This window comes from Drosophila sulfurigaster, chromosome 3 (genome assembly GCF_023558435.1).
Source record: "Drosophila sulfurigaster albostrigata strain 15112-1811.04 chromosome 3, ASM2355843v2, whole genome shotgun sequence".
Classification (NCBI taxonomy): Eukaryota; Metazoa; Arthropoda; class Insecta; order Diptera; family Drosophilidae; genus Drosophila; species Drosophila sulfurigaster.
Genome location: NC_084883.1, coordinates 50,257,873 through 50,279,787, shown reverse-complemented (window position 1 = coordinate 50,279,787; position 21,915 = coordinate 50,257,873). Strand labels below are relative to the sequence as shown.

The following is a 21,915-nucleotide window of genomic DNA, read 5'->3' as shown; positions in this document are numbered from 1 at the left end:
TAGATCATCTAAGATCATATACAAAAAGGCATGTCAGAACTGAAAATGCATTTAGGGAAAGACAAATCCTCCTTAATTTGCAACATAAGTCAAAAGATCTGCAAGATTTTAATTGGAATGTATGTTTATTTGTTGTTTAAGTTTAATGTTAAATAGTATATATATAAAAATTGGACTACTTGATGCCTGTATTTTGCTTTACAAGATTGTTTGTTGGACCAACGGATTGGACTCTCGCGGTTAAATGCCTAAGGATCATCATAAGTGAGTGCAGGCAGGCGAAAATTCTCTTCACTAAAAGCGAGCTTAAGTCTAAGAAACACTCGTCATCGTCATCTTCATCACTTCATCAGCTCCGCCATCAGATTGCGCAAATACACATCCAGCTGAGCATAATCGAGCAACGTATTCCTCACAATATCCAACAACATGCTCGGCCACAACGTCTCCAGTTTGTGCAACTTCTCCACGGCATTGCAAGTGTTCTCCAGCAGCAAAGCAAAATGTTGTCTACCCCGATCCCTCGCACTCGGAGCCATTGCGGTGACGCCTCCCGCATTGCTCTCCACCATGGCCACCGTGTTGCTCTGCGCCTTCTTCCACTGCAACGCCTCTTTACCGACAACCAGACGCAACGATTTGTTCTCCGCACGCAGCAACCAATCCTTGGGCGACAATTTGCTCGCGGTGCACGTCTCATCGAGTCGGAGTCGAGCCAACAGCGGCTGCAACATGCCATCAGGCATCGACCACAACACGAGATTCGAGAGACCGGCGTATGTTGAATTCGCTGCCTCCACTTCGGCCTCGCTAATCTCCTGGCCATTGAGCTGCTTCAGTCCCCAGTGGGACAACCGATAGATGGCATAAGCACGCCAAGCGGGCTTCCCAGTGATGGCATTCCCCTCCGCATCGATGAGTAATGAACTCAATCCCTGCAGCTCCGCCAGAGCGTTCAGCTGTCCCAGCGTGCTAATGTTTGTCTCGCGGAACACAAAGGTTTCGGCGTGTGGGAAACGCACCTTAATCCTGCCCAGCATGCACACAATGCTGTTGAAATTGATGTAGCTAAAGTTGAGCGTATGCACATCGTTCGCTTTCGCCGGATTCCACTGCTTGTCAATGAAACGCAACGCTCCCTGACCGTAAATGTTGAGATAGCGTCCGCAAATCTCAATCAAATAGTCGCCTCCTTGTTCCCTTTCTCGTTCCGCTGCGCTGGGTTTGCTCACCGTAATCGCAGCCGTTGGCGGTGTGGCTGCTTGCGTGGATTGCTGTGGCTGCTGAACGTTGCTGCACTTGCTCTGCGGCGCCACCAGCGACACCACATTAGCCGAGGATTGATTCGAGTTCCCATTGTTGTTGTTGTTGTTGCTGCTGCGTCCGCGTCCTGCGCTGTTGGAGCTGCTGCTGTTGCTGGTCCCGCTGCTGCTGATAGTCTGGGCACGCACTAAACTCCCCGCCATGTAACGCTTACTGCTTGTCCCTCCTCCTCCACCTCGGTTTACCTGCAATCCCAACTGCGTGATGGGCGTCTGTCGCAGTCGCTGCTTGCTGCTGCTGCCGGGACGTGTGTTCGTCGTGCTCGGCGTGGGCAGCGGGAGAGTTACGGTGCTGGGCGGTGGCGTGGGCGTGGCAGGCGCTGGCGGCGTCAAAGTCAAGGCAGGAGGCGAGGGCGAAGCTGCGGGCGGTTCCGGAGGTTGAGGAGTTGCGGGCGGCGCAATTGGCGGCGTTGTTAGTTTGTTGCAATTCTCGTCCAGCTTGCGCTTGCCCAGCTCTTCGTTCTCGTTGTCACTACTGTAGCAGCTGGAGCAGGAGTCCACATTCGGTCCCAGGCTAGAAGCCTCCGAGGAGGCATCGTCCTCGCCTTCAGGTTTTTTTACTATGGGAGGCAAACGGAAAAGCGCCTGAAGTTCAGCGAGTTCGTCTCTTGGCTGCGGTTTCTCCAGGGGTGTCTCGACGATGGGAGTTTCCTCCTCCTCCAGCAAAGCTGCTTCATTAGACTCATTAATCTTGGCCAGCTCGCTGGTTAGCATGGCCTTCGGTCTGCCCAGGGTTTGCTGTGATCGCAACAGTTCCCAATTGGTGCGCGCATTGGAGATGACTTCCTCCCGCCGGCTGCTGTGATAGGCATCTGAGCTTCCATGCGTGGCCAGAGCCTGTTCCTTGTGCTGCCGCCAAGCCAGAGCAGCACGACGCACTTGCTCCGTGATGGGCATTTGACTCAGGGACTGCAGCAGCGGCAAATGCGATACGAGGAATGAAACGCAGTCGCCGGCGAGCGAAACGGGATTATTTTCGATGGTCACCTCGAGTAAGCGAGCAGCTCTGGCGATGCTCGCCATGTCGTCCACTTTGTGCAACTCGTTGTGGCACAACCAAAGACGCTCCAGTGCCACCAGATGTTGAAATCCGTTGATGCGACGCAGCTTATTCCGTTTCAAATTCAATTCCCTTAGCAAACGCAAGCCGTGGAAATCCTGTTGATTAATCTGACGTATTTGATTCCCCGCCAGATTCAACGACTTCAGCTGCTGCAGGCAATTGATTCGATTCCCCAGACTCGTCAGCTTATTCCCATGCAGATCGAGCACACGCAGCGTTCCGCTCAGCGAAGCCAATCCAGCGATGTCCTGAATGCGATTCTTTCCCAGCAGCAGCACCGAGAGCACCGGGAGTCCATCCAGATTGGCAATGCGTTCGATCTGATTGTCGTAGAGATCGAGAAAGACCAACTGATGAAAGATGATGCCATAGCAGGCACTTAAACTGAGTTGCTTGTTCTTAATGCTCAGCTGCTCCAGCTGCTGCCCATTGCTCATCAGACTGGGTTCCTCTTCCTCACCAGCAGCCACCAGGGATAGATTGCTGCTGTGCAGGACGCTGCTTTCGTCGCAGCTCTGCAGCTGTTGAGCAGCTCCTTGGGCCGCCGCCTTGAGCAGCTGTCGACGCTGCAGCAGCTGCTGTTGATGCTTCATCGCCTGCAGACTGTTCGACACGAAGCTCTTCGACTTCTCCAGTCCGAAACGCAAACGCAACGCTGGCGGCGGCGTCAGCTGCGCCTGGGCATAGTTGAAGCCACGCTTGTGTGCCTGCAGCTTGGAGCGATTCCCACCATTAATGGCCAGCGCCTGTGTGGTCAACGGACTGCCGGAACACGGACTGCCCGAGTTGGGCGACAGATGGGGATGCTGGTGAGGATTGCCTGCGTTGCTCAGGGCGCGTGTGAGGCGCGAGTGCGCGCCACGCAGCGTAGTCTCTGCAAAAAGGGAATTTGAAGATTGATTAGTTCAGGCATAAATCACTTAATGGCCACAAACGAAACTGTTAATTGAACCACTAAGAATTAAAATGAAGCAAAGTTATTGAAGCAGCGTCATGTCTGCAAAAAAGGTAATTTCAAGTTTGGTTAGTTCTGTCATATCTCGCTTAATGGCCACAATTGTGACCGCTAAGTTAAATAATTCGATTTTTCTAATATGATACATTATGACGCTACGCAGCATCATCTCCGGAAAAAAACAAAATTAAAGTTTTCTTAATTCAGTCATAACTTGCTTAGTGGCCACAACTGAGACCGCTAAGTGAATAGACGGTAAGATTTAAGGTAATTCGATTAATCTTCATTTATAATTTTCTGTAATATAATATCACGTGATTGCTAAGCGAATTCTAGTAATAAATTTAGTATAGACATTAAGTAATAAGCTATTAAACAAAAAATTTCAATGTGACCGTTAAGTGAGACATGTAAGTACCTATCTAAAAAGACATTCTCTATTTTCTAGAATTTCAGTAAGTTGTTTTTGCATGTGACCCTTTTGAGAAATGTTGTATTAAGCGAGGTCCCTAAATTAAAATATTGTGCGCATCGTAATTTGTGGTTTCTATAATTTTTCATTAAATTTTTGATGTTTGGTTGGTTCCACATTAAGCGATCTTTCATTAATTTGTATTTTTGCTTAATATGACTGTTTCTTAAGTTTTTGTACTAAATATAGAGTTGCCACTAAGTGAAGGAACATTAAGTGAAGCAATATTTGTATGCGCTTTATATGATTATTCATTAAATTTATAATTTTGTAAGTGTTTTTAATAAATTGAATTACAATAATAACCACAGTGCGGCCTCTAAGTGGAATAACATAGAGTAACGCAGCATTTATATGTGTATTTTTGATTTATGATTTTTCTTTATATATAATTAATTTTTTTATATTATAATTTGGCTGTTAAGCATGTGATGATACCAAATTTAGTGTGGCCACTAAGTGTGAATAGTAATTTTTACTTTGTAATGCAAATATTGAACGAGCAATATATGCAGCTGAATGAATTTTTGGATGGTAAATGCAAGGTGGCAGTTAAGTGCAAATGGCGTTAAGTGAGATATGTTTAGTACAATTCCTGTTAGGGATTCTTTAATCTCTCACTTACTTTCACGTGGCGTCGCTTGTGGCGCTGGCGGCGGAGGCGGTGGCGGCGGCGGTGGCAGCTCCTTGGGTATGTGAAACGTGTTGATCAAATTGTGTTGCAGCGACAACAGCCGAAGATTCGGTTCGTGCTCAAAGATGGGAATCGCAGTCAATCCCCTGCGATCGTAGTTGATGCGATCCGGAAGCTCTTCGCGTTCCTTAAGCAGTCGCTGAATGCGACAGATGCCATTCGGCTGCGGAGTGACAATTGCGCCGCTCACCAAAGTGCCGCCAGTGCTGCCCACCAACGTAGTGGGCGTGGCAGCGACAGTTACAGCACCAACTCCGCCACCGCAGCCGCCAGCTGCTGCTGCTGCTGTTGCAGCTGTGACTGGACGACAGTTGTTGGAGGCCGCCGAGGAGGAGGTGGACTTGGAGCGTTGTCGCGTGACGGCGCCGCGTTGCAATCGCTGCTGATTGCGCAACTGAGCAGCGGCTGCATAGCTACGCTTCAGCTGTCCATGACCCACCAGCAGCTCGGGCTGTGCTGCAGTTGCTCCGGGAGTTCCAGCTCCAGCTCCACGCTTCGGCATGACATTGTGGCTGAGGGTGCTGTGGGAGCGTCCAATAGGACGACGACGTTGGAGTCGTTGATTAAAACTAGGAACGAATGGTTCGATTTTCAGCAAAGATGTTTGAGGTAAATAGTTCTGTTGTTGTTGTTGTGGTTGTAGTTGTTGTTGTGGCTGTGGTTGCAAGTGTGTTTGTTGTTGTTGCACCTGCTGTTGTTGTTGCTGCTGCTGTTGTTGTTGCTGTTGCAACTGTTGTTGCTGTTGCGTTGCCTCGGGCGGCTCATCGTTCAGCATAGATCTGCCACGACATTTGGCCATCGACATCAGCGTTCGTCGCCTGGCAATTGTCGCTGCTGCTGTGGCTGTCGTTGCTGTGGCTGTGGCTGCTCCTGTTGTCGTCCTGCTGCTGTTGCCTGATCCTGCAGCCTGGCCCGTTGCCGTGCGTGTGGCATCCACTTTTGTGTTTCATAATCGTTGTTGGGCAGCAGCAGCAATGTTCACGACAACAGACTCCGACTGCAACATGGTTAACACACACACACACACACTCGCACACACTGCTTTTAGCTGCCTTAGCGTTGCATAATAAGGATGTTTATTATCCTGTGAGTGCTTGCTTTCTCTTTTGCTCTCGCTCTCTCCTATCTCTCTCGCGTTTGATGTTATCTAATTTGGTATTTTGATTTCAATTTCAGTTCGATTCAGCCTGCTCCACTTGAGGTCCTTCGCTGCTCTATGCAGCTCCTGTCTGTTGTCTCTCCTTTGCAGTCTTTTAGTTTTCCATATTTTCTATCTATCTATCTGTTTTTTTTTCGGTGTCTTTGTGGTGTGTGCTCTGAATGTTGTCGGTCCCAAGGCATGTTTTATTAGTTTGTTTATTCGGGTTATACATATTGGGCGCTATTGCCGCCGTTGCTATAGACAGTGCACGTCTTGCATCTCGCTCGCTCGCGTCTATTGCTGTCTCTATTGCACCTGCATAGTTATTACCTGGCCTATTGCTTCGTGATTTCAGCTATTAGTTTGTTTATTTAAAGCGCTTTGCTTTTAGAGCGGCAGTCGAACTGCCTAACTGACTGACTGACTGACTGACTGACTGTCGAAATAGTCGCTGCGACAGCACGACAATCGAGTTGAACTGACAATCCGCCATTTCACATGGCTTCTAAACATACCAAAACATTCCTGACTGCCGCTTGCATTATCATTATGCGCTACAAGGAATTTGGCAGAGCATATGCGACAATAGAACTTGAAGAATTTGCAGTTAATCATCAAAAAAGCACCTTAGATAGCTTTGCATTATTAATTTGCACCCTAAATGCAGCAAATTACCAAGTAACTTCAATTTTAAAGTGTTCAAAATTACTTTAAAACGAGCTTTACATAAAGCACTAACGACTTTAAATCATTTAAATTGTTTTTTTTTCTTGCATTTTAAAAAACTTTGCTAACAGTCAAGAAACTACATTTCAAATCTCTGCAAAACGATAACTAAAGCGATAACGATAACTTCAGCCGCCATCTTAAATTGAGCGAGCTCAGCATTCACCTTGGCCGTGCAACTCCGCTGCAAAGTCGTTTGCATTAAAAACATATTTCGTGGTTTATGCATTGCTATTGCTTTTGTTTTTGTTTTCACTTCTGAACGAAAACAGTTTAATAGCCATCTTCGTCCCAACCTAAGCACTTTGCCACCCACTTCGGCCAGACGACAGTAAGGAAGAGAGAGAGAGAGAGAGAGCAAGAGGCTTTGAGTGAAAGACACGCACATAATTGGCTGCCATCATAATGGATTCACGTGCCATGCCAGTCGACTGTCTGGCAACTCCAGCTTATTGTTGTTGTTGTTGTTCTTATTGCAGAGCATGTATGCAAAAGTTAAACGACAAGTGCGAGCGAGAGCGACATATGCATTCGTCAAGTTTTTGGCCCCAAACAATTAGCACGCACGACAAGCGTAGTCAAGTCTACGCCTTAGGCAGACAAAAGGGCTACAAGGGGAGAGGCGGGAAGCAGGAAGGAGACGACAAAGCTTCAGTGTGAATGAGATGAGCAAATGCCTTGGTGTTAGTTGCCTGTGGGATATTGGGGGAACAAACGAGGCTGATGCCAAATCAAAGACACTGCCAACAATTCGAATTTAATTGTTGTCATAAAAAAAATGGGAATCAAGCGAATGCTTTTGCGTCTCCTACTTCTTCTGCTTCTTCTTCTTGGTCATGTGCGTGCGTTGGCATTTTATGTGCTCATATTGTGAGTGGCTGCAAATGGTGAGTACCACAACAACAACAATTAGCAGAAAATGAAGAAGAGGAGCAGCAATAGAGCAATAGCTGTTACAAAAGAAAAAAGCAACAGGAGCTCTGCCTTGATGTCTGGACTGTTAATTGCAGTTGCTCCGTCGGGGTTCAATAACTCGACTCTTGATTGGCAACCAGAGTCGTGAAGTATTGGAGGGCGGAGGGGGAGCTTGGTTCAGGTTTAAGGACGATCACAGTAATTGTTATTGTTCCAACGTTCAATGAACTCCTTCACAACGCCATCAACAAGTGCAAAAAGGAAAAGAAAAGCAGCTCAAGGATTTCATAACATGCAGGGTTAATTTTATATGTTCAACTTTTTCATTGGCGAATATAACAAAGAAATTAAACGCTGTTCTACTTTGCACAAAGTTCAAATTAAAGCAATACAATTACCTATTAATTAAAAATTAATCAAAGCTTACAATATTATATCGATTACATTTCATTCTCTTTTCTTAACAGCACTCTTTAATATAAGCTTTAGTTTTGAGCGCAGTGAACGCTTCTCTTTGTTTGAAGAGTACAGCAATGCAAGCAAAAATCTCCTCTCATTCATGCTGCTTAAATGCATACATAGGCTTGCATGTATGTACGTACATGTGAATGTCAGTACGTATGTATGTATGTAAATATGTATTTCTGCTCCCCTTTGGCTTTTTAATTGATTACTCACACGCATTGTCTAAGTGACGCATACATTGCTGTGATCGCAGTCAAAATAGTGCTCTCGCTCTCTCTAGTTCTTAAACCATTCCTTCTAAACGAGCGCAATGCCTAAAAGCTCACCTGTAGTTCTACTCTTAAAAAGAACTAACAAAACAACTCACTTTATTTGCTCTTTATAATTTTCAATGTTACCATGATAGAGAATTTTAATTAAATGTAGAAAACTTGCGCTTCATTGCAGAGTATATTAAAGCCTCTTTTTAATGGCGCATCTTTTATACCAGAAACGCCTGTCAAAGTCCTTAAACTAGTTGCTCCCTTTAGTTTGCCTGGCCAACATTATTTACAGTTTCTTGGAGCAAGCGACAGCAATTTCAAGCTTAAAGTTTCGCACACAGAAAAGTTGCATAAAGTTTGCAATTGTTGTCCGTTTTGCATTCTGCGTTTATTTCATGCCATTGTCATTGATAGGCTCGACTCGACTCGACCTTTTGCATCCCGCTGAGGTTAACCAAAGCTGCGCTGTTTGCAGCTTGTTGCTGCTGCAGCTGTTGTTGTTGTTGTTGGTGTTGTTGTTGACATCCTTTTGGGCCATTAATTTTGCAGTCTTTTACGTGGTTGAAAAGCTCGACCGTTGAATTGTTGTCGCTGTTGTTCTAGATAAAAAAAAAGCTATAGCTCGGCTCAAGCTCCTTCCCTCCCCATCTCTCACTCTATCTCTTTCGCGCTCTTTAGCTGCTGACCGTGCTCTTTGTCAGCGTCTGTCAACCTTGGCGACATTTTCACTTTCGCTTCTCGCTCATTATCTCAATTGTTGTAGTTGTTGTTGTTTATTTTTAATAATTATAGCGCGCTGCTGCAATTGTCCCTGACCACACACACCCACACACACTCATACACACAACGCAACGGGTTGATAAATTGCGTGCACAGCAAAGACCAGAAAAATTACCAGCAAACAACACACACACACACCCAAGAGGGAGGGCGCTATTGTGTATGTGTGCGTACATATAATCATTAGCTCTTTTGGTGGTGCTGCTGCAGCGACGCCTGGACGATGAGCAATTTAATCAGTCTGGCAACGCGCTGTAAAAAGCTGATAATACCTTTATGAATAATTCATAGCAAATGGCAACATTCGCACACACGCGCAACATTTGTTGTTGCTGCCCTTATTCATAATTAATCAGTAGCCAAAGAACACGGCGACAACACTTGATGTTTTCACTTTTGCCATTTACTTGACTGCTGAAGTAGCTGCTGCTGTTGTTGTTGTTGTTTTTGTTGCTCCATTACAAAGGATCTGCGTATGAGGGCATTTTAATTAGATGCGGTAACTTGTTGCGTCTGTTGTGGAGAGGTAGGAGGGGGAGCGCGGTGGCCACTCACAGCTCAATCTCAGGCACAATTGCGTGTCAAATTCATCACCGCAAAAATCGCAAAATGCGACGCCTGCGGTTGACGGGCAGAGAGGGAGGGGTAGAGTGTGTACAGTGGATACGGCAGCTAAATATATCAATATTTCAAAAGCAATTGCGGCCCCCATTGACCGCAGTAAATTAAACGCCCAGAAACAAAAAACCGCTAACAAGTCAACTTGACATTTATATACTTAAGTATATTTTTTGGTATTTTTTCGTTGTTGGTGTTATTGTTGTTTTTGTTTACCACAAGCAACTGGCAGCAACACATCAAATATGTATGAATTTGAGGTAAGCACATTCATTTAACACATACACACGCACGCACACACATACAAGTGATTTAATACTAGAAGTCAGCTTTTGCCAGTTCCATTGGCTTTTCTAGTTCCTGTGAACCGCAAGAGCTTTGTTCGTGGCCTGCGTCGACTAGTCATCTCGCTCGCACTCAGCTGCAGCTGCTTGGCCACTTCCAGTTCCAGTTTCAGATCCAGATCCAGTTCAAGTTCGAGTTCTTCGTTGAGTATTTGTGCCTTGTCGACGGTGCCCTTGAAGATCAAAGGATATGGCCACTCATGGCAAATGGTCGGACCGTTATAATCACGCAGTGTATCGATTAATCGATCCAATCGCTCCACTTCCGCAAAGTCATCGTTGAGGGAACGCACCTCGTCAAGCAGCACGGCCACATTTGATTCGAGCACCTGTTGTGATTTTATTTTATTTGTTGTGTTTGGTGTAAATTTCAAATTAGATTAGTTGCAAAAATCGCTTATTTTGCTCGATTTGTTAAGCTGCAGAGGTGTCAAATGACTGCGTCAGCATTACGTCCGGGCCTAAACCTTGTTAACTGTCATTCCCACTGTGGTCTATTACAATGTTAGCACAATGTGCATTCGTCGTTAACGTCTCCGATTTCAGACACAAAAATATGCCTAGAACTAAATATCTTTCTGCCCCGTTTGCCTCTTTGGCTGTCCAATTAGCACTCAATTAGCAAATGCTGTGAACCTCGCAAGCTAAGCTCATGTCACAATGCATGTTAACCGATTCTACTACAGTGGGTCAAGTCAGTCTCTTAACTCATGCCATTAGTTTGGGATTTTTATACCCGCTACCCATAGGGTAGAAGGGTATTTTAACTTTGTGCCAACAGGAAATGAATGTAACAGGTAGAAGGAGACATCTCCGACCCTATAAAGTATATATATTCTTCTATATCAGCGTCAACAGCCGAAACGATCTAGCCATGTCCGTCTGTGTGTCTGTCCGTCTGTCCGTATGAACACCTAGATCTCAGAGACTATAAGAGATAGAGCTATCATTTTTTTTTACAGCATTTGTTATGTTTGCACGAAGATCAACTTTGTTTCAAATTTTTGCCACGCCCACTTCCGCCCCCGCAAATAAAAAAAAATCGAATAACAAGCGTAATTTAAAAGCTAGAGTTACGAATTTTGGTATATACAATAATAACTATAGTAGTTATGATTCCTGAGAATTTTGTTGCGATCAGATAAAAATTTTGAAAGTTATTAAAGAAATACTTTTGTATGGGCAAAAACGCCTACTTACTAGGGGTCTTAGTTGCTTTGGCTGACAATCTGGTATATTGTGCCGTCTAAGGTATATTTTGAATGCGGTACTACAACGATATACCACATATACCATTTGGTATATTTTTAGTATTTTTGCAGTATATTTGGTACATTTTGAGAATAATACCGCAAAATATATTGCTTTATTTATTTATTATTATTTTATTTAAAATGGGTAGCGGGTATCTCACAGTCGAGTACACTCGACTGTAGCTTTCTTACTTGTTAATCATAGACAAAACACCTGTGTCGCACTCAACTTGCTCTATATTGTCCAAGTAAAATGTCGGCCCCAATAGCACGCTATAATTGCATTAACTTGTTCGAAATCTGTGTCGCAACTGTTAACAGTCATGCAAAGACTGTAAAATGCCGTATATAATAATAATCGTAGTAAGTGAGAGTGCAGAGGAGGAGGAGGGTTAAAAGCGGGGTAGTGCAACAAGTGCTGTTGCATTTGTGACATTCTAGTGATAAGCAGCAAGCAGGCAAAGCTGATAACTGCAAATGAAAGGCCCAGGGAACGATAATACAGAGAGAGTCAAGCGTAAAAAACAAAAGAACTGATAGCGCAACTAAGAGATATGCTGTAGAATGTCACATGCTGCTCAATGTTGAGGTTGTTGTGAAACTCGATACCTGATTTCAAAACCTTATTTTAATAAATTCGATCCAAGATTACTATTTCAATTTAGTTTGCTAGACATCTGATTAAAATTTGAAGTTTTACTTGAAGGTGTAAAAGGTTATGTAAGAGTCATTAATATAATATATAATGAAATCTATTAATGGCTTGATGTGGTTTATATAAGAGGTATTTTTTCTATCAATTAATATGTCAAAAGCCACAAAGTTTGAGATTTTTAAAATTGTTTTTATTTCAATTAAGAAGTGTATTGAATTTTACTCAAGAGTTGAATGGAAAAATGTTCTGGTTAATAACGAAATTAATCTCAAAATAAATTTCAATCTATGTTAAGAAATAATTCGGAATATTAATTGATTTGTTTTGTTTAAGAATCGTTATAGATTGATTCTTAAGATTACTATTAGTAAATTAGATCACGAAAATCATAATCTACAAAACAAAAATTGGGTTTCTTTAATGATCATTATAAATTACTTCTACTAATAGAAAATTAAATCATGAAAATCGTGATCTACAAAACAAACCACCAATATATCCCAATCTAGAAATTTAGAAATAGATTCTTAAGGTTCAAATTTCAAATGCAAAGAAAGGAAATGACAATCAAAATGAAGAAAATTGGTATCTATATTGTGGAAAAATACCGCCTCCCTTACAGGAATGTGTTAATATCGACTTTATCTATACCGACACTCCTCAGAATTGACTTTTCAAATAATATTTTGATTAATGCGGAAGTCTGCACATTCCAGCTAATCAAAGAATATACCCACATATGCATCGCATACTGTCTGAGGTATCTCTCACGTCTTTATCTCTGCCCCATAGATGCACAACAGGGTAAAGCCTGAGAACTGATAAGGCGATCACAAAAATATTTACAAATACAAATACAAATAATAGAAGAGCTGAAGAGTTGAATTGTCAAATTCAAATTGCTGTCTACCGGTTTGTCATATCAGCTGTTGAGAGCTTTCAACAACAAATGCTGTTATTCGTTCGTTATTCAATGCTGTCGCTTGTACTATCCCTCACCCTCTCACACACCCTTACCCACCATAGCACTGTCTCTTTCCCTTCCGCTCTCTCGCACTCTCAGTACATTTTTTGTCTTCATGAATTATGCACTCGACATGCGACACGAATTACAATTTGATGTCAAATGACTTTTGTGAGCTGCCTCTCATTTTTTCTGCTGTAAGCTTTTCGATATATGATTTTTTCGAGTATTTATTTTTTTGTTCAATTACCAAAAATTCAATGTGTAAATTAATAACACATTTTAGCACTTGACGCACACGACCGCGCAAGCTTTCCACATTGCGCAGCAGCTGGCGACGTTGTTGCACCGCATTGCTGCCGTTAATTGTTGTCGTTGTTGTTGTCATTATGCTGCCCTTTATTTTTTTTGTATTGCGTTTCGGCTGGTGCAACGTTGATGACAACCACTGTGCCACCAGTTGTCCAATTTGTTTAGCTTTTTGCCGTTTTTACATAGCGTTAATTTTATAATGTTTTTTTATCGTTCGAAAAGTATAAAGTTTTCTCTTTGCTTTTTGCGTTTTGTTCGTTGCGGCGATTTTTGTTTTGTTATTTTTTTTTTTCTTCTTGTTTTTGCTTTTGTTGAGTGAATACCGCGGCCGCTCGGACGCAGCGCTCAACGTTGACTGGCCAACGGTTTCATTGCCCGGCGGAGACTAGGCGAGCAAATGGATTGTTGTATAGGTTCTCCATGCCTTGTCTGTGGCACTTAGCGTACTTTTTTTGTTTACGTGCGTCAATCAACAAGCAACGACACGCGTGAGAACGAACGTACAGAGAGAGCGGAAGCAAAAGAGAGAGAGAGAGAGAGCAGCGCATGCAATGCTAAGTTAATTTAACAGGTGCGGCCGCAAAGTATGCAATAATTTAAAGTTAACCACGGCGGCGAACACGCAAAAAGAATTTTGCATGAGCTAAGCAAAATGCAATTTTGCATCTTCTATCACTTCTATCACTAACACAATTTTGTGTTGTACGGTTATAGTTTTTTATATATGTTTTATGTACATTTAACTAGCATAAAACTCAATTAACAACAATTGCATGTAAAGTTTTGCATACGCCGCCTGAAAGCAGGCAATGGTTTTTGGTATTCATGTGCAGCTCGAAAGTATGCAATGATTTTTGATGCCATTTGAGCAGCACATGGGAAAGAAGGAGCTGCTGCTTAGCGTCCGTGCTATTGTTTGCGCAAACAAGCAGCCAGCTGCTCGGCATTAAAATTTTAATTTTGTGCACCATTTGGCGCTGCCATCTTTGCTCGGCAATCCGAGCCAAAAGCCCTTGGCTTGAGCGATTATGTTGATGTTCATGTTGATGTTGATGCTGATGTCGATGTCGATGGCCCATTGGCTCGGGGTAGCTCGGGAGTAGTGACTGGGCTTACCTGCAGTTGGCAACGTCGCTGCCTTTGTCGATAATACGCTCAATTCAATTTGCATATTCAGTTGTCCAATGAAGCGCACACACCACACGAGATCTCTCTCTCTCTTTCAGTGCTGTGTTCTGGCCCTGCTACGCTCCAAATAAATGGTTTTTTGCCCAGCACAGACCAAACCAGCCTTGTTGGCCACTTGCAAGGAGCAACAGCAGCAGCAGCAGCTAACCGAAATGTGCCGCTGACAGCAGCAGCAAAAGAGCCATGGCAACTGCTCTTCACCTGCTGTTAGTCCATTACGTTAGCAATTTAACTTGCGCCACGTAAACATGATTATCATCTTAAGTGCAACGTGTGGGTGTGTGGGTGGCATGCCACACCACACTCGTACCTGTGTGTGCGTGCAATTGAAGTCAACCCCGACCCAACTTGATGTGCTTGGCCACCACCAACAACATCCAAGGTATGAGTTTGCCTTAAGCTGCAGCTATTAACGCAAGCTCTGTTGTTGACCTGCCTTCGCTTGGTTTGCCTTCGTCTGAGCTGCGCTGTGCTTGGCTTGGCTTGTTTAACAAGTTGCAATCTGCTTAAAAGTGCAATTAATTTAACGCAGCCTTTTATTATTGTTGTCGAATGCACGGCGTAATTCTCGCATCTCGCATCTCACCCAAAAGCCAATCGCAAAGACCATTTAAGTGGTTCTCCCACCGTTGCATCGTGTGTCCCATGTCCGATTCCTAATTGAGCTTGTCAAAATCAGCTGCAGCTTTTGCTTAACAGCTGCTCTGAGCCCAAGAACAGTTCAAGCAGCTGCACAAGTACTTTACTCCTTCCTTCACCTTCCCATCTTAAACCCTTCGGCAATGTCACGTATGCGTCTGCAGCAGGTGGAGAGAGAGTTGTATGTGTGTGAGTGTGTGTGTGTGTGTATGTGAGTGTGTATGTGAGTGTGTGTGGCAACCTTGTTGTGGAAAGTGCAGCAGCCGAAAACTGAGGCACGCAACAAACTGAGCACAGACAACACATCCAACACAACATTTTCGCAGCTCAAAAATTACAACAGCAGCTTGATTAATTTGAGGGGCGGTAACATTCTTAAATTTGTGGGCGTGGCCGGGCTGGGATAAAGCAACACCATTTTAACATTATTGCGTTGCCAACGAGCCGAGCATTTCAATAGGAGTTGCTGCAAATATTTGCCAAGTGCACACAAAGTCAACACCTTGAAGGGTAGTTCCGAAACGCAATTTCGCAAAAGATTTCATTATTAGTAAATAATTTCATTTAAGACTTTTGCGCATTTACATTTGAATGAGTTTTGGTTGCTTGAGCTTATGGAAATTTAAATTCAATACAAATACAAAATAAATACAATTATGATAATAATTATGTCATTATTATTAATTTATGGAAATAACGAATACATATCTTTATTGTAATGAGATGCAAGACTTAGGACTTCAGACTAATAATAATGTTTTAATTTATATTGATTAGTCTAAGTCCCAAAATCTATATATTATTTATTTATTTATTTATTTATTTACATATTTAAAAAAAAAATTGTAAATATTTTAGCAGATTTTCTTAGATTACTATACATAATAGGTAAGGAAAGCAATGCAAGTGAAAGAAATTTAATTTTGTCTTTTACTAAATTCTTTTAAAGGAAAAGAAACATAATATAAAATTATTGGTTGAAAATATTGTTCAAAAGTTTAAAAATGTTGTCACGAATTTAAAAATTTTAAGGATATTTATAGCTTTGGAATATTCTATAAAAATTTAGATAAGTTAGTTCAAGTTTCAGATTACTCAATGTTTAAATTATAATATTTATTTTTCATATCATCTTGAAGTTTGGAAAATACAATTTTTGATTTCATTTAGAAAGTCTTTTTTGTTATAATAAAATTATATTGCCCACTGTTTTTATTAGAAAATTTAACTCCTTAATAGAAATGATAACTGAATTTTTCGGTTTATATTTAGAGCTTAAGTTAATTTCAGATTACCCAATATTTAAATTATTAATTTCTTTAATCAATTCAAAGATTGAAGCTTAAAATTTTTCCTTAAACTCACAAATGCCATTTTATAGTCAAATTTAAAATTTTGTTTTTGTATTACATAATTCCAATATTAAAGATTTTCTTTGATAAAATTTGTTCATTTTTTAATTAAATAATTGACATCTTAAAGTTTTACTCTGAAAATATTGTAAATTTAATAGTTCGGTTCATAGAAATGAGATTTTTTATTTATATTGCATTCATAAGTTTTTTGTATATAAAAATTTAATTATGGAAAAATTTTTCTGACAGAAATGAGAATTGACTTGTTTTAAAAATAAGCTTTCGACTTTAATTTCAGAATAGTCAAGTTAGTTTTCAGCTTTGAGATGAACCTAAAACAATTTCTTATTTCAATAGGATGAGTCAGAGCGACAAGTGACTTCAGGCTAAAATCCTAAAATGTATATAGTTGTTACTAAGTTAACAGGGTATTTTATAGTCATTATCGCTTTATTCAATTGCATTTTTTTTGTTGGCAAACCAACAGGCGGCGTCCAAGCTGGACAGACATTATGATACAACTACAATTGCATAAATACACACGTATTTAAATATGTATATAGAGAGACACCCACACACACTCACACACACACCCACACACACAAACACACACCCACACATACACAGCCACCCACACTGAGAGCGAGAGATGAACTCATGCTCAAATAGAGGGCCTCACAAAGTAGCGTTGACAAACCCATTATCAGAAAAACAAACCGGAGATTAACTTGGCAAAATGTCTGCAGACACCATAAAAAATGCCAGCGCGAGCGAGAAGGATATATATGAATGTATAAAGAGAGAGTGCGAAAGAGAGCGGGATAGTGAGAGCGATAGTAAGTGCGATAGCAACAGTTGGAAATCCACAAGAGCAGCCTGATGCTGAATAAAATATGAACAGTGCAGCAACACACACACATACACAGACATAGATTACACACACACACACACAGACAGAGACAGAGACGCATATGGTGTGGCAGGACTGTAAAAGTGACACATGAGCGTAATAACAGCTAAGACCTTGCTAAGCATCAGGCAGTCAACAACCACTTGCCACAGCCGGCTGCAGTCCGGAGTCGGAGGCCAAGAAGGGAGAGGGGCAGCTAAAAGGGGTAGGCTGGACAACCCCCTTGGCTGGCGTTGCCGCTGCACTCAACGTGATTACAAATTATAACGTCTGAGCAATCGTTGGCAGTTGTGTGTGTGTTGCTGCTGCTGGAGGCGGGACTCAAAATACCGCCCATAGGAAATATAATTTTACAATTCGAGCAGGGGTCCGTCTACCGTCTGGCAAATACGTAGTCAGATTTTAGTGCACGCATCGCCAGTCTATTGCCATAAATGCCACGTCGTGGTGGTTGGCCAGCAGCACACACACACACACTTACACTCCGATCCTTGCAACTGGTTGGTTGGCTGCGTTGTCTAACTCACTCCTTGACTTTTTTCTTTGCTGCCGCTTTTGAGAGGGCGACGCCGCTTCCGCTGCAGCTTAGATAATTTGGTTAGCTGTTGACTCTCTGTTTTGTTGTAGTCGCAATAACTTAATTATGTATTGGCTGCAAATTACTTCAAATCTTTTTTTGGTTCGCCAATCTCAAAATGGCGGCCGCAGACGACATTTACTTTGCCTTTGACTTTACTTTACCGTCACAGCCTAAAAGCATGCAATGCATTTTTTTTTTGCAAAGTGGCTGCCGACGCTTTTGCATTGTAAACTGAGTTATGAAAGCGCGGATGGAATAAAGTTGGCTGCTAAGCATACGCGGCGATAGTAAATGAATTACAAGTCGCAGCCATACGTGCTGCGGTTTCTTTTTCACTGCACACTTTTGTTATTTTTAAACGCAGTTTGTGTTGCACTTAAAAGTTCAGCCATAGTCAAACAACTGCAGCATTGTAAAAAAAAACTCTGCTAATGATCTCTTTAAAATGCTTAATTATCTGCAAGTTGGTTGAAAAGTTCAACAGCTCGAAGAGCAAGCGCCGCGATTTATTCAGGTTTTGTTTTTTTACTGACGCATAAAAGTATGCAATGGTTTTTTTTGATAAGCAAGCGAGGTTCATTTGTAGAGTTGTTGATTGGAATTATGAGCATGAAATTTATAAATTGAAGAAATTTAATGTATAACATGTATGTAAATACTAACAAAATATAATATTTCTTGTTTCACACAATGATTAATTATTGTTTTTGGTTCTATTTTGAAACTGTTAAGTAAGAACAAGTAAGAAAGTTACAGTCGAGTATGCTCGACTGTGATATACCCGCTACTCATTTTTAATAAAGGCAAAATATTGCGGTATTATTGTCACAGTATACCGAAAATACTAAAAATATACCAAATGGTATGTTTGGTATATCGATATAGTACACCATTCAAAATATACCATAGACGGCACAATGTACCAGATTGTCGGCCAAACTAATACCCCTAGTAAGTAGGCGTTTTTGCCCATACAAAAGTATTTCTTTAATAACTTCCACAATTTTTATCTGATCGCAACAAAGAAATCATAACTACGATAGTAATTATTGCATATACCAAAATTCGCACTCTAGCTTTAAAATTACGCTTGTTATTCGATTTTTTTGATTTGCGGGGGCAGAAGTGGGCGTGGCAAAAATTTGAAACAAACTTGATCTGCGTGCAAACATAACCAATGCTGTCGAAAAAAATCTATAGCTCTATCTCTTATAGTCTCTGAGATCCAGTGTTTCATATGGACGGACGGACGGACGGACAGACACACAGACACACAGACGGACAGACGGACATAGCCAGATCGTCTCGGCTGTTGACGCTGATCAAGAATATATATACTTTATAGGGTCAGAGATGCCTCGTTCTACCTGTTACATACATTACCCTTCTACCCTATGGGTAGTGGGTATAAAAAGTAGCAGAATACTTGCTAACAAAATAATTTACAAATCTTAAATAAAAATATATTATATATAAATTGAATATGATTACAATTCGAATGTGTTCCTATTATTATTTTGTATTTCTATTATTTTTTATTAATTAAATTCATTTAAAATTACAACTACAAATACTATTAGTATAACTCTCCTAATCAGCTCCCTTGCTTATTAACCAATTTATCGACAAATGATTGAATTCAATAGTTATTACTTCTTTTTACAACACAATTACTGTGGAATAACGTCGTTGCACTCACACAAGGCTATTACGACTACAACTACGGCATACACATGTGGTTGTAAATATAGTAGTAGAAATCGCATTTGCTTTATTTATCTTTATGGCCACTAGCGTGAGTCGCTGTGGCACGTGGCAACGCGGAATGCTGTCAAGCCACGGCAAAGCAAGGTCAAGGCAAAGTAACCCATTGCTCAGTCACCCACTCACACTCACACACACACAGAGTTACTCAGGGACACCCACAGCTAAATCCTTTTTGATTAAATTCAATGTTTTATATCCATTGGGCAATGGGTGGAGACGAGCATTTTAGCTCTTCCACGTAGTCTTTCGGTCATGTTAACATTTTATATCTCTTTGAAACGCATTTTTCTCAACACAATGCTATTTTTTTGTCCCCCCTCCCGATTTTGGGGCAGAGCGAGATGAGGACTAGACATAAAACAAAATGGGCAAAAAGGGAAAATGGGAGACACACACACACACACACACACACACACATACTGTCAAGCCAAAAAGAATAGATTGAAGTGTAATCATGGTTTTGAACTGGCTGCTCGGTCATACATTTAATCCGAGCAAACGTAGCACAAATACTGCTCTATACAGAAAATGGCCGAAAACCCAAAATGAAATGAGAGAGAAAGTGAGCGAAGCATTTACCCTTGGCTAAGAGTCAAATACTCGTATATAAAACAAAAGACATTGTAATTGGAAGAAGAGGTGGACACCCACTACATACACACATACATACACATACATACATATGTAGGTGGAGCATGGTCTCCAACTCTCGAAGTCGATGGCGAAGTCGAAGTTGTGTGGGGTGAAAAAGTTCCTACTAGACTGCGGCGCAGCTCGTGCGGTGCTGCTTATTCCGCTTGACTGATTGAAGCGTCTTTGTCTCTGCCACATCGACAAGGAGCAGGAAGTTCACGAGTGTCCCTCTGCCTCCTCCATCTTGTGTGTTATCTAAGTTTGTTTGAATAAACTTAAGCGAATGTTTTGTAAGAAGATTTCCTTTATTGCCAAAGAGTGAGTTGGCTCTGGTTTACAACTACATATGATAGTCCTCGGCCTCGGTCTCGGTCTCAGTCTCGGTGTTGGGTAAAGGACATTCGATGGTTGCATGCAGCAGCGGCGGCAGCAGAAGCTTCACTAGCACTTTGTCTGTCTGAGTGTCTCGGTATCATTGACTGGCTTTTTGTGTGGCATGTCGCCGCACCGAAGCCTTTTCAAGTTCACTTTTGCATGCTGAGGGACGACGATTGCCTTTGCTCCTTCTTGTGTACTCTACGAGTAGCTTGAGCTTTAGCATTCACTTTACTTCACTTCGATTCGGGTTGCTTTGGTTTCCTGTAATGCCACATAATGCCAATTCGATTGTAAGCCACACAAACACTCACACACACATAAGAGTACATACAGCACTCAGTGTATCATAATAAAACGTATAATTTCAGCAATGCTACATTTACAGGACAACAAAACAAACCAACAAACAAAGGCTTAACTTCCGACTGTCTGTCTGTCTGTTTGTCTGAATGTGGCTTCGATTTTGAAATAATATTTAATGACCGTAAAATTATATAGTATGCTAAACTGGATGGTCCTTCGTTTCCTTCGCTCGATATCATTGTGTGCATTTTTTTTTGTGGGGCAAAACGTTTAGTTTTTACGAGCAGACTTTGTGCAATAATAATATTGTGGTCTGCTTGGTTTGATATCGACATTTGGATACTTAAGCTGATTAGCAGTCAGATATAGAAATTCAAATGAAATGTCTTCGACAATTTCAAAGCTTAAAGCATGCAATAATCATTCACATAGAAATAATATACAGCTCAATGAAATTCTATCTAGCTAATTAGACAATAGAGCACTACCACAAAGATTAAGACAATTGTTAAGCCAATTAACCGGAAAATATTTTGGGAATAAACAGGAACATATTTAACGACTTTATCTAAGAGCATTATATGAAACAATAATCGTAATCAACTCAGTTCAGTTTCAATCGAGCATGTTGATATTAACATCGAGTGAAATCTGTGTCAGCTGCTCTTGTTTATAGACAGTACTTGATTGCTTATTGGTCTATGAACAAGGTATTTGAACAACAAACAAACAAACAAAGAATTGCCAATAATTTCACAAAAAAATATCATTGGACAGTCAAATTATTTATTGTCAAATTCCACGAAAGTGTGTTTGTAATGGAAACGGTTTCGAATTTCTTTGTAATAATCTTGAATGTAGTAAACTTTTTGATAATTTGGTTATGCATTATTTGGCTTTAAAAAGGTATCATGTGGCATTTATTTATATTCTAGTGGATTTAATATTTGAAAATTTGGTAATGAATTGCTGAAATATTATATATCACTTAGCGCAAGGAATTTAGGATTGCTATACTAATATAATATAATTTGTGAATGATATTTTCATATAATATTTATGACTATTTTAAAGTTTTACTAAATTACATATTTCTCCTATGTTTTCAATATAAATCTTGCGATTTTAAACGTACTTTTTAACATAAAAAAAATATATAGAACAGTTTGTAGTTAAGTGAATTTTTCTATAATAGTATTTTAATAAAACCAAAATACATA

General features: G+C 41.1%; 2 protein-coding genes across 3 annotated transcripts; both read right to left on the bottom strand.

The window, feature by feature from the left end:
* Nucleotides 1-96: 96 nt before the first annotated feature.
* LOC133843860 (uncharacterized) lies at nucleotides 97-6,227 on the bottom strand. Of its 2 annotated transcripts, XM_062277606.1 has the most exons (3): nucleotides 4,434-6,227; nucleotides 3,638-3,661; nucleotides 97-3,288 (listed from the first exon to the last, which is right to left on the bottom strand). In XM_062277606.1, the coding sequence occupies exons 1-3, from the start codon at nucleotides 5,309-5,311 to the stop codon at nucleotides 342-344; spliced, it is 3,849 nt and encodes a 1,282-aa protein (XP_062133590.1). In that variant the 5' UTR covers nucleotides 5,312-6,227; the 3' UTR covers nucleotides 97-341. The 2 variants fall into 2 exon arrangements, with proteins under 2 accessions (XP_062133590.1, XP_062133588.1); XM_062277604.1 differs by lacking the exon at nucleotides 3,638-3,661 and having other exon boundaries at nucleotides 98-3,259; nucleotides 4,438-6,227.
* A 3,327-nt stretch (nucleotides 6,228-9,554) lies between these two features.
* Nucleotides 9,555-13,319, bottom strand: LOC133843579 (uncharacterized). The gene is made up of 2 exons (XM_062277195.1): nucleotides 12,881-13,319; nucleotides 9,555-10,087 (listed from the first exon to the last, which is right to left on the bottom strand). Exons 1-2 carry the CDS (start codon nucleotides 13,016-13,018, stop codon nucleotides 9,740-9,742), a joined length of 486 nt encoding a protein of 161 aa, XP_062133179.1. The 5' UTR covers nucleotides 13,019-13,319; the 3' UTR covers nucleotides 9,555-9,739.
* Nucleotides 13,320-21,915: the final 8,596 nt, after the last annotated feature.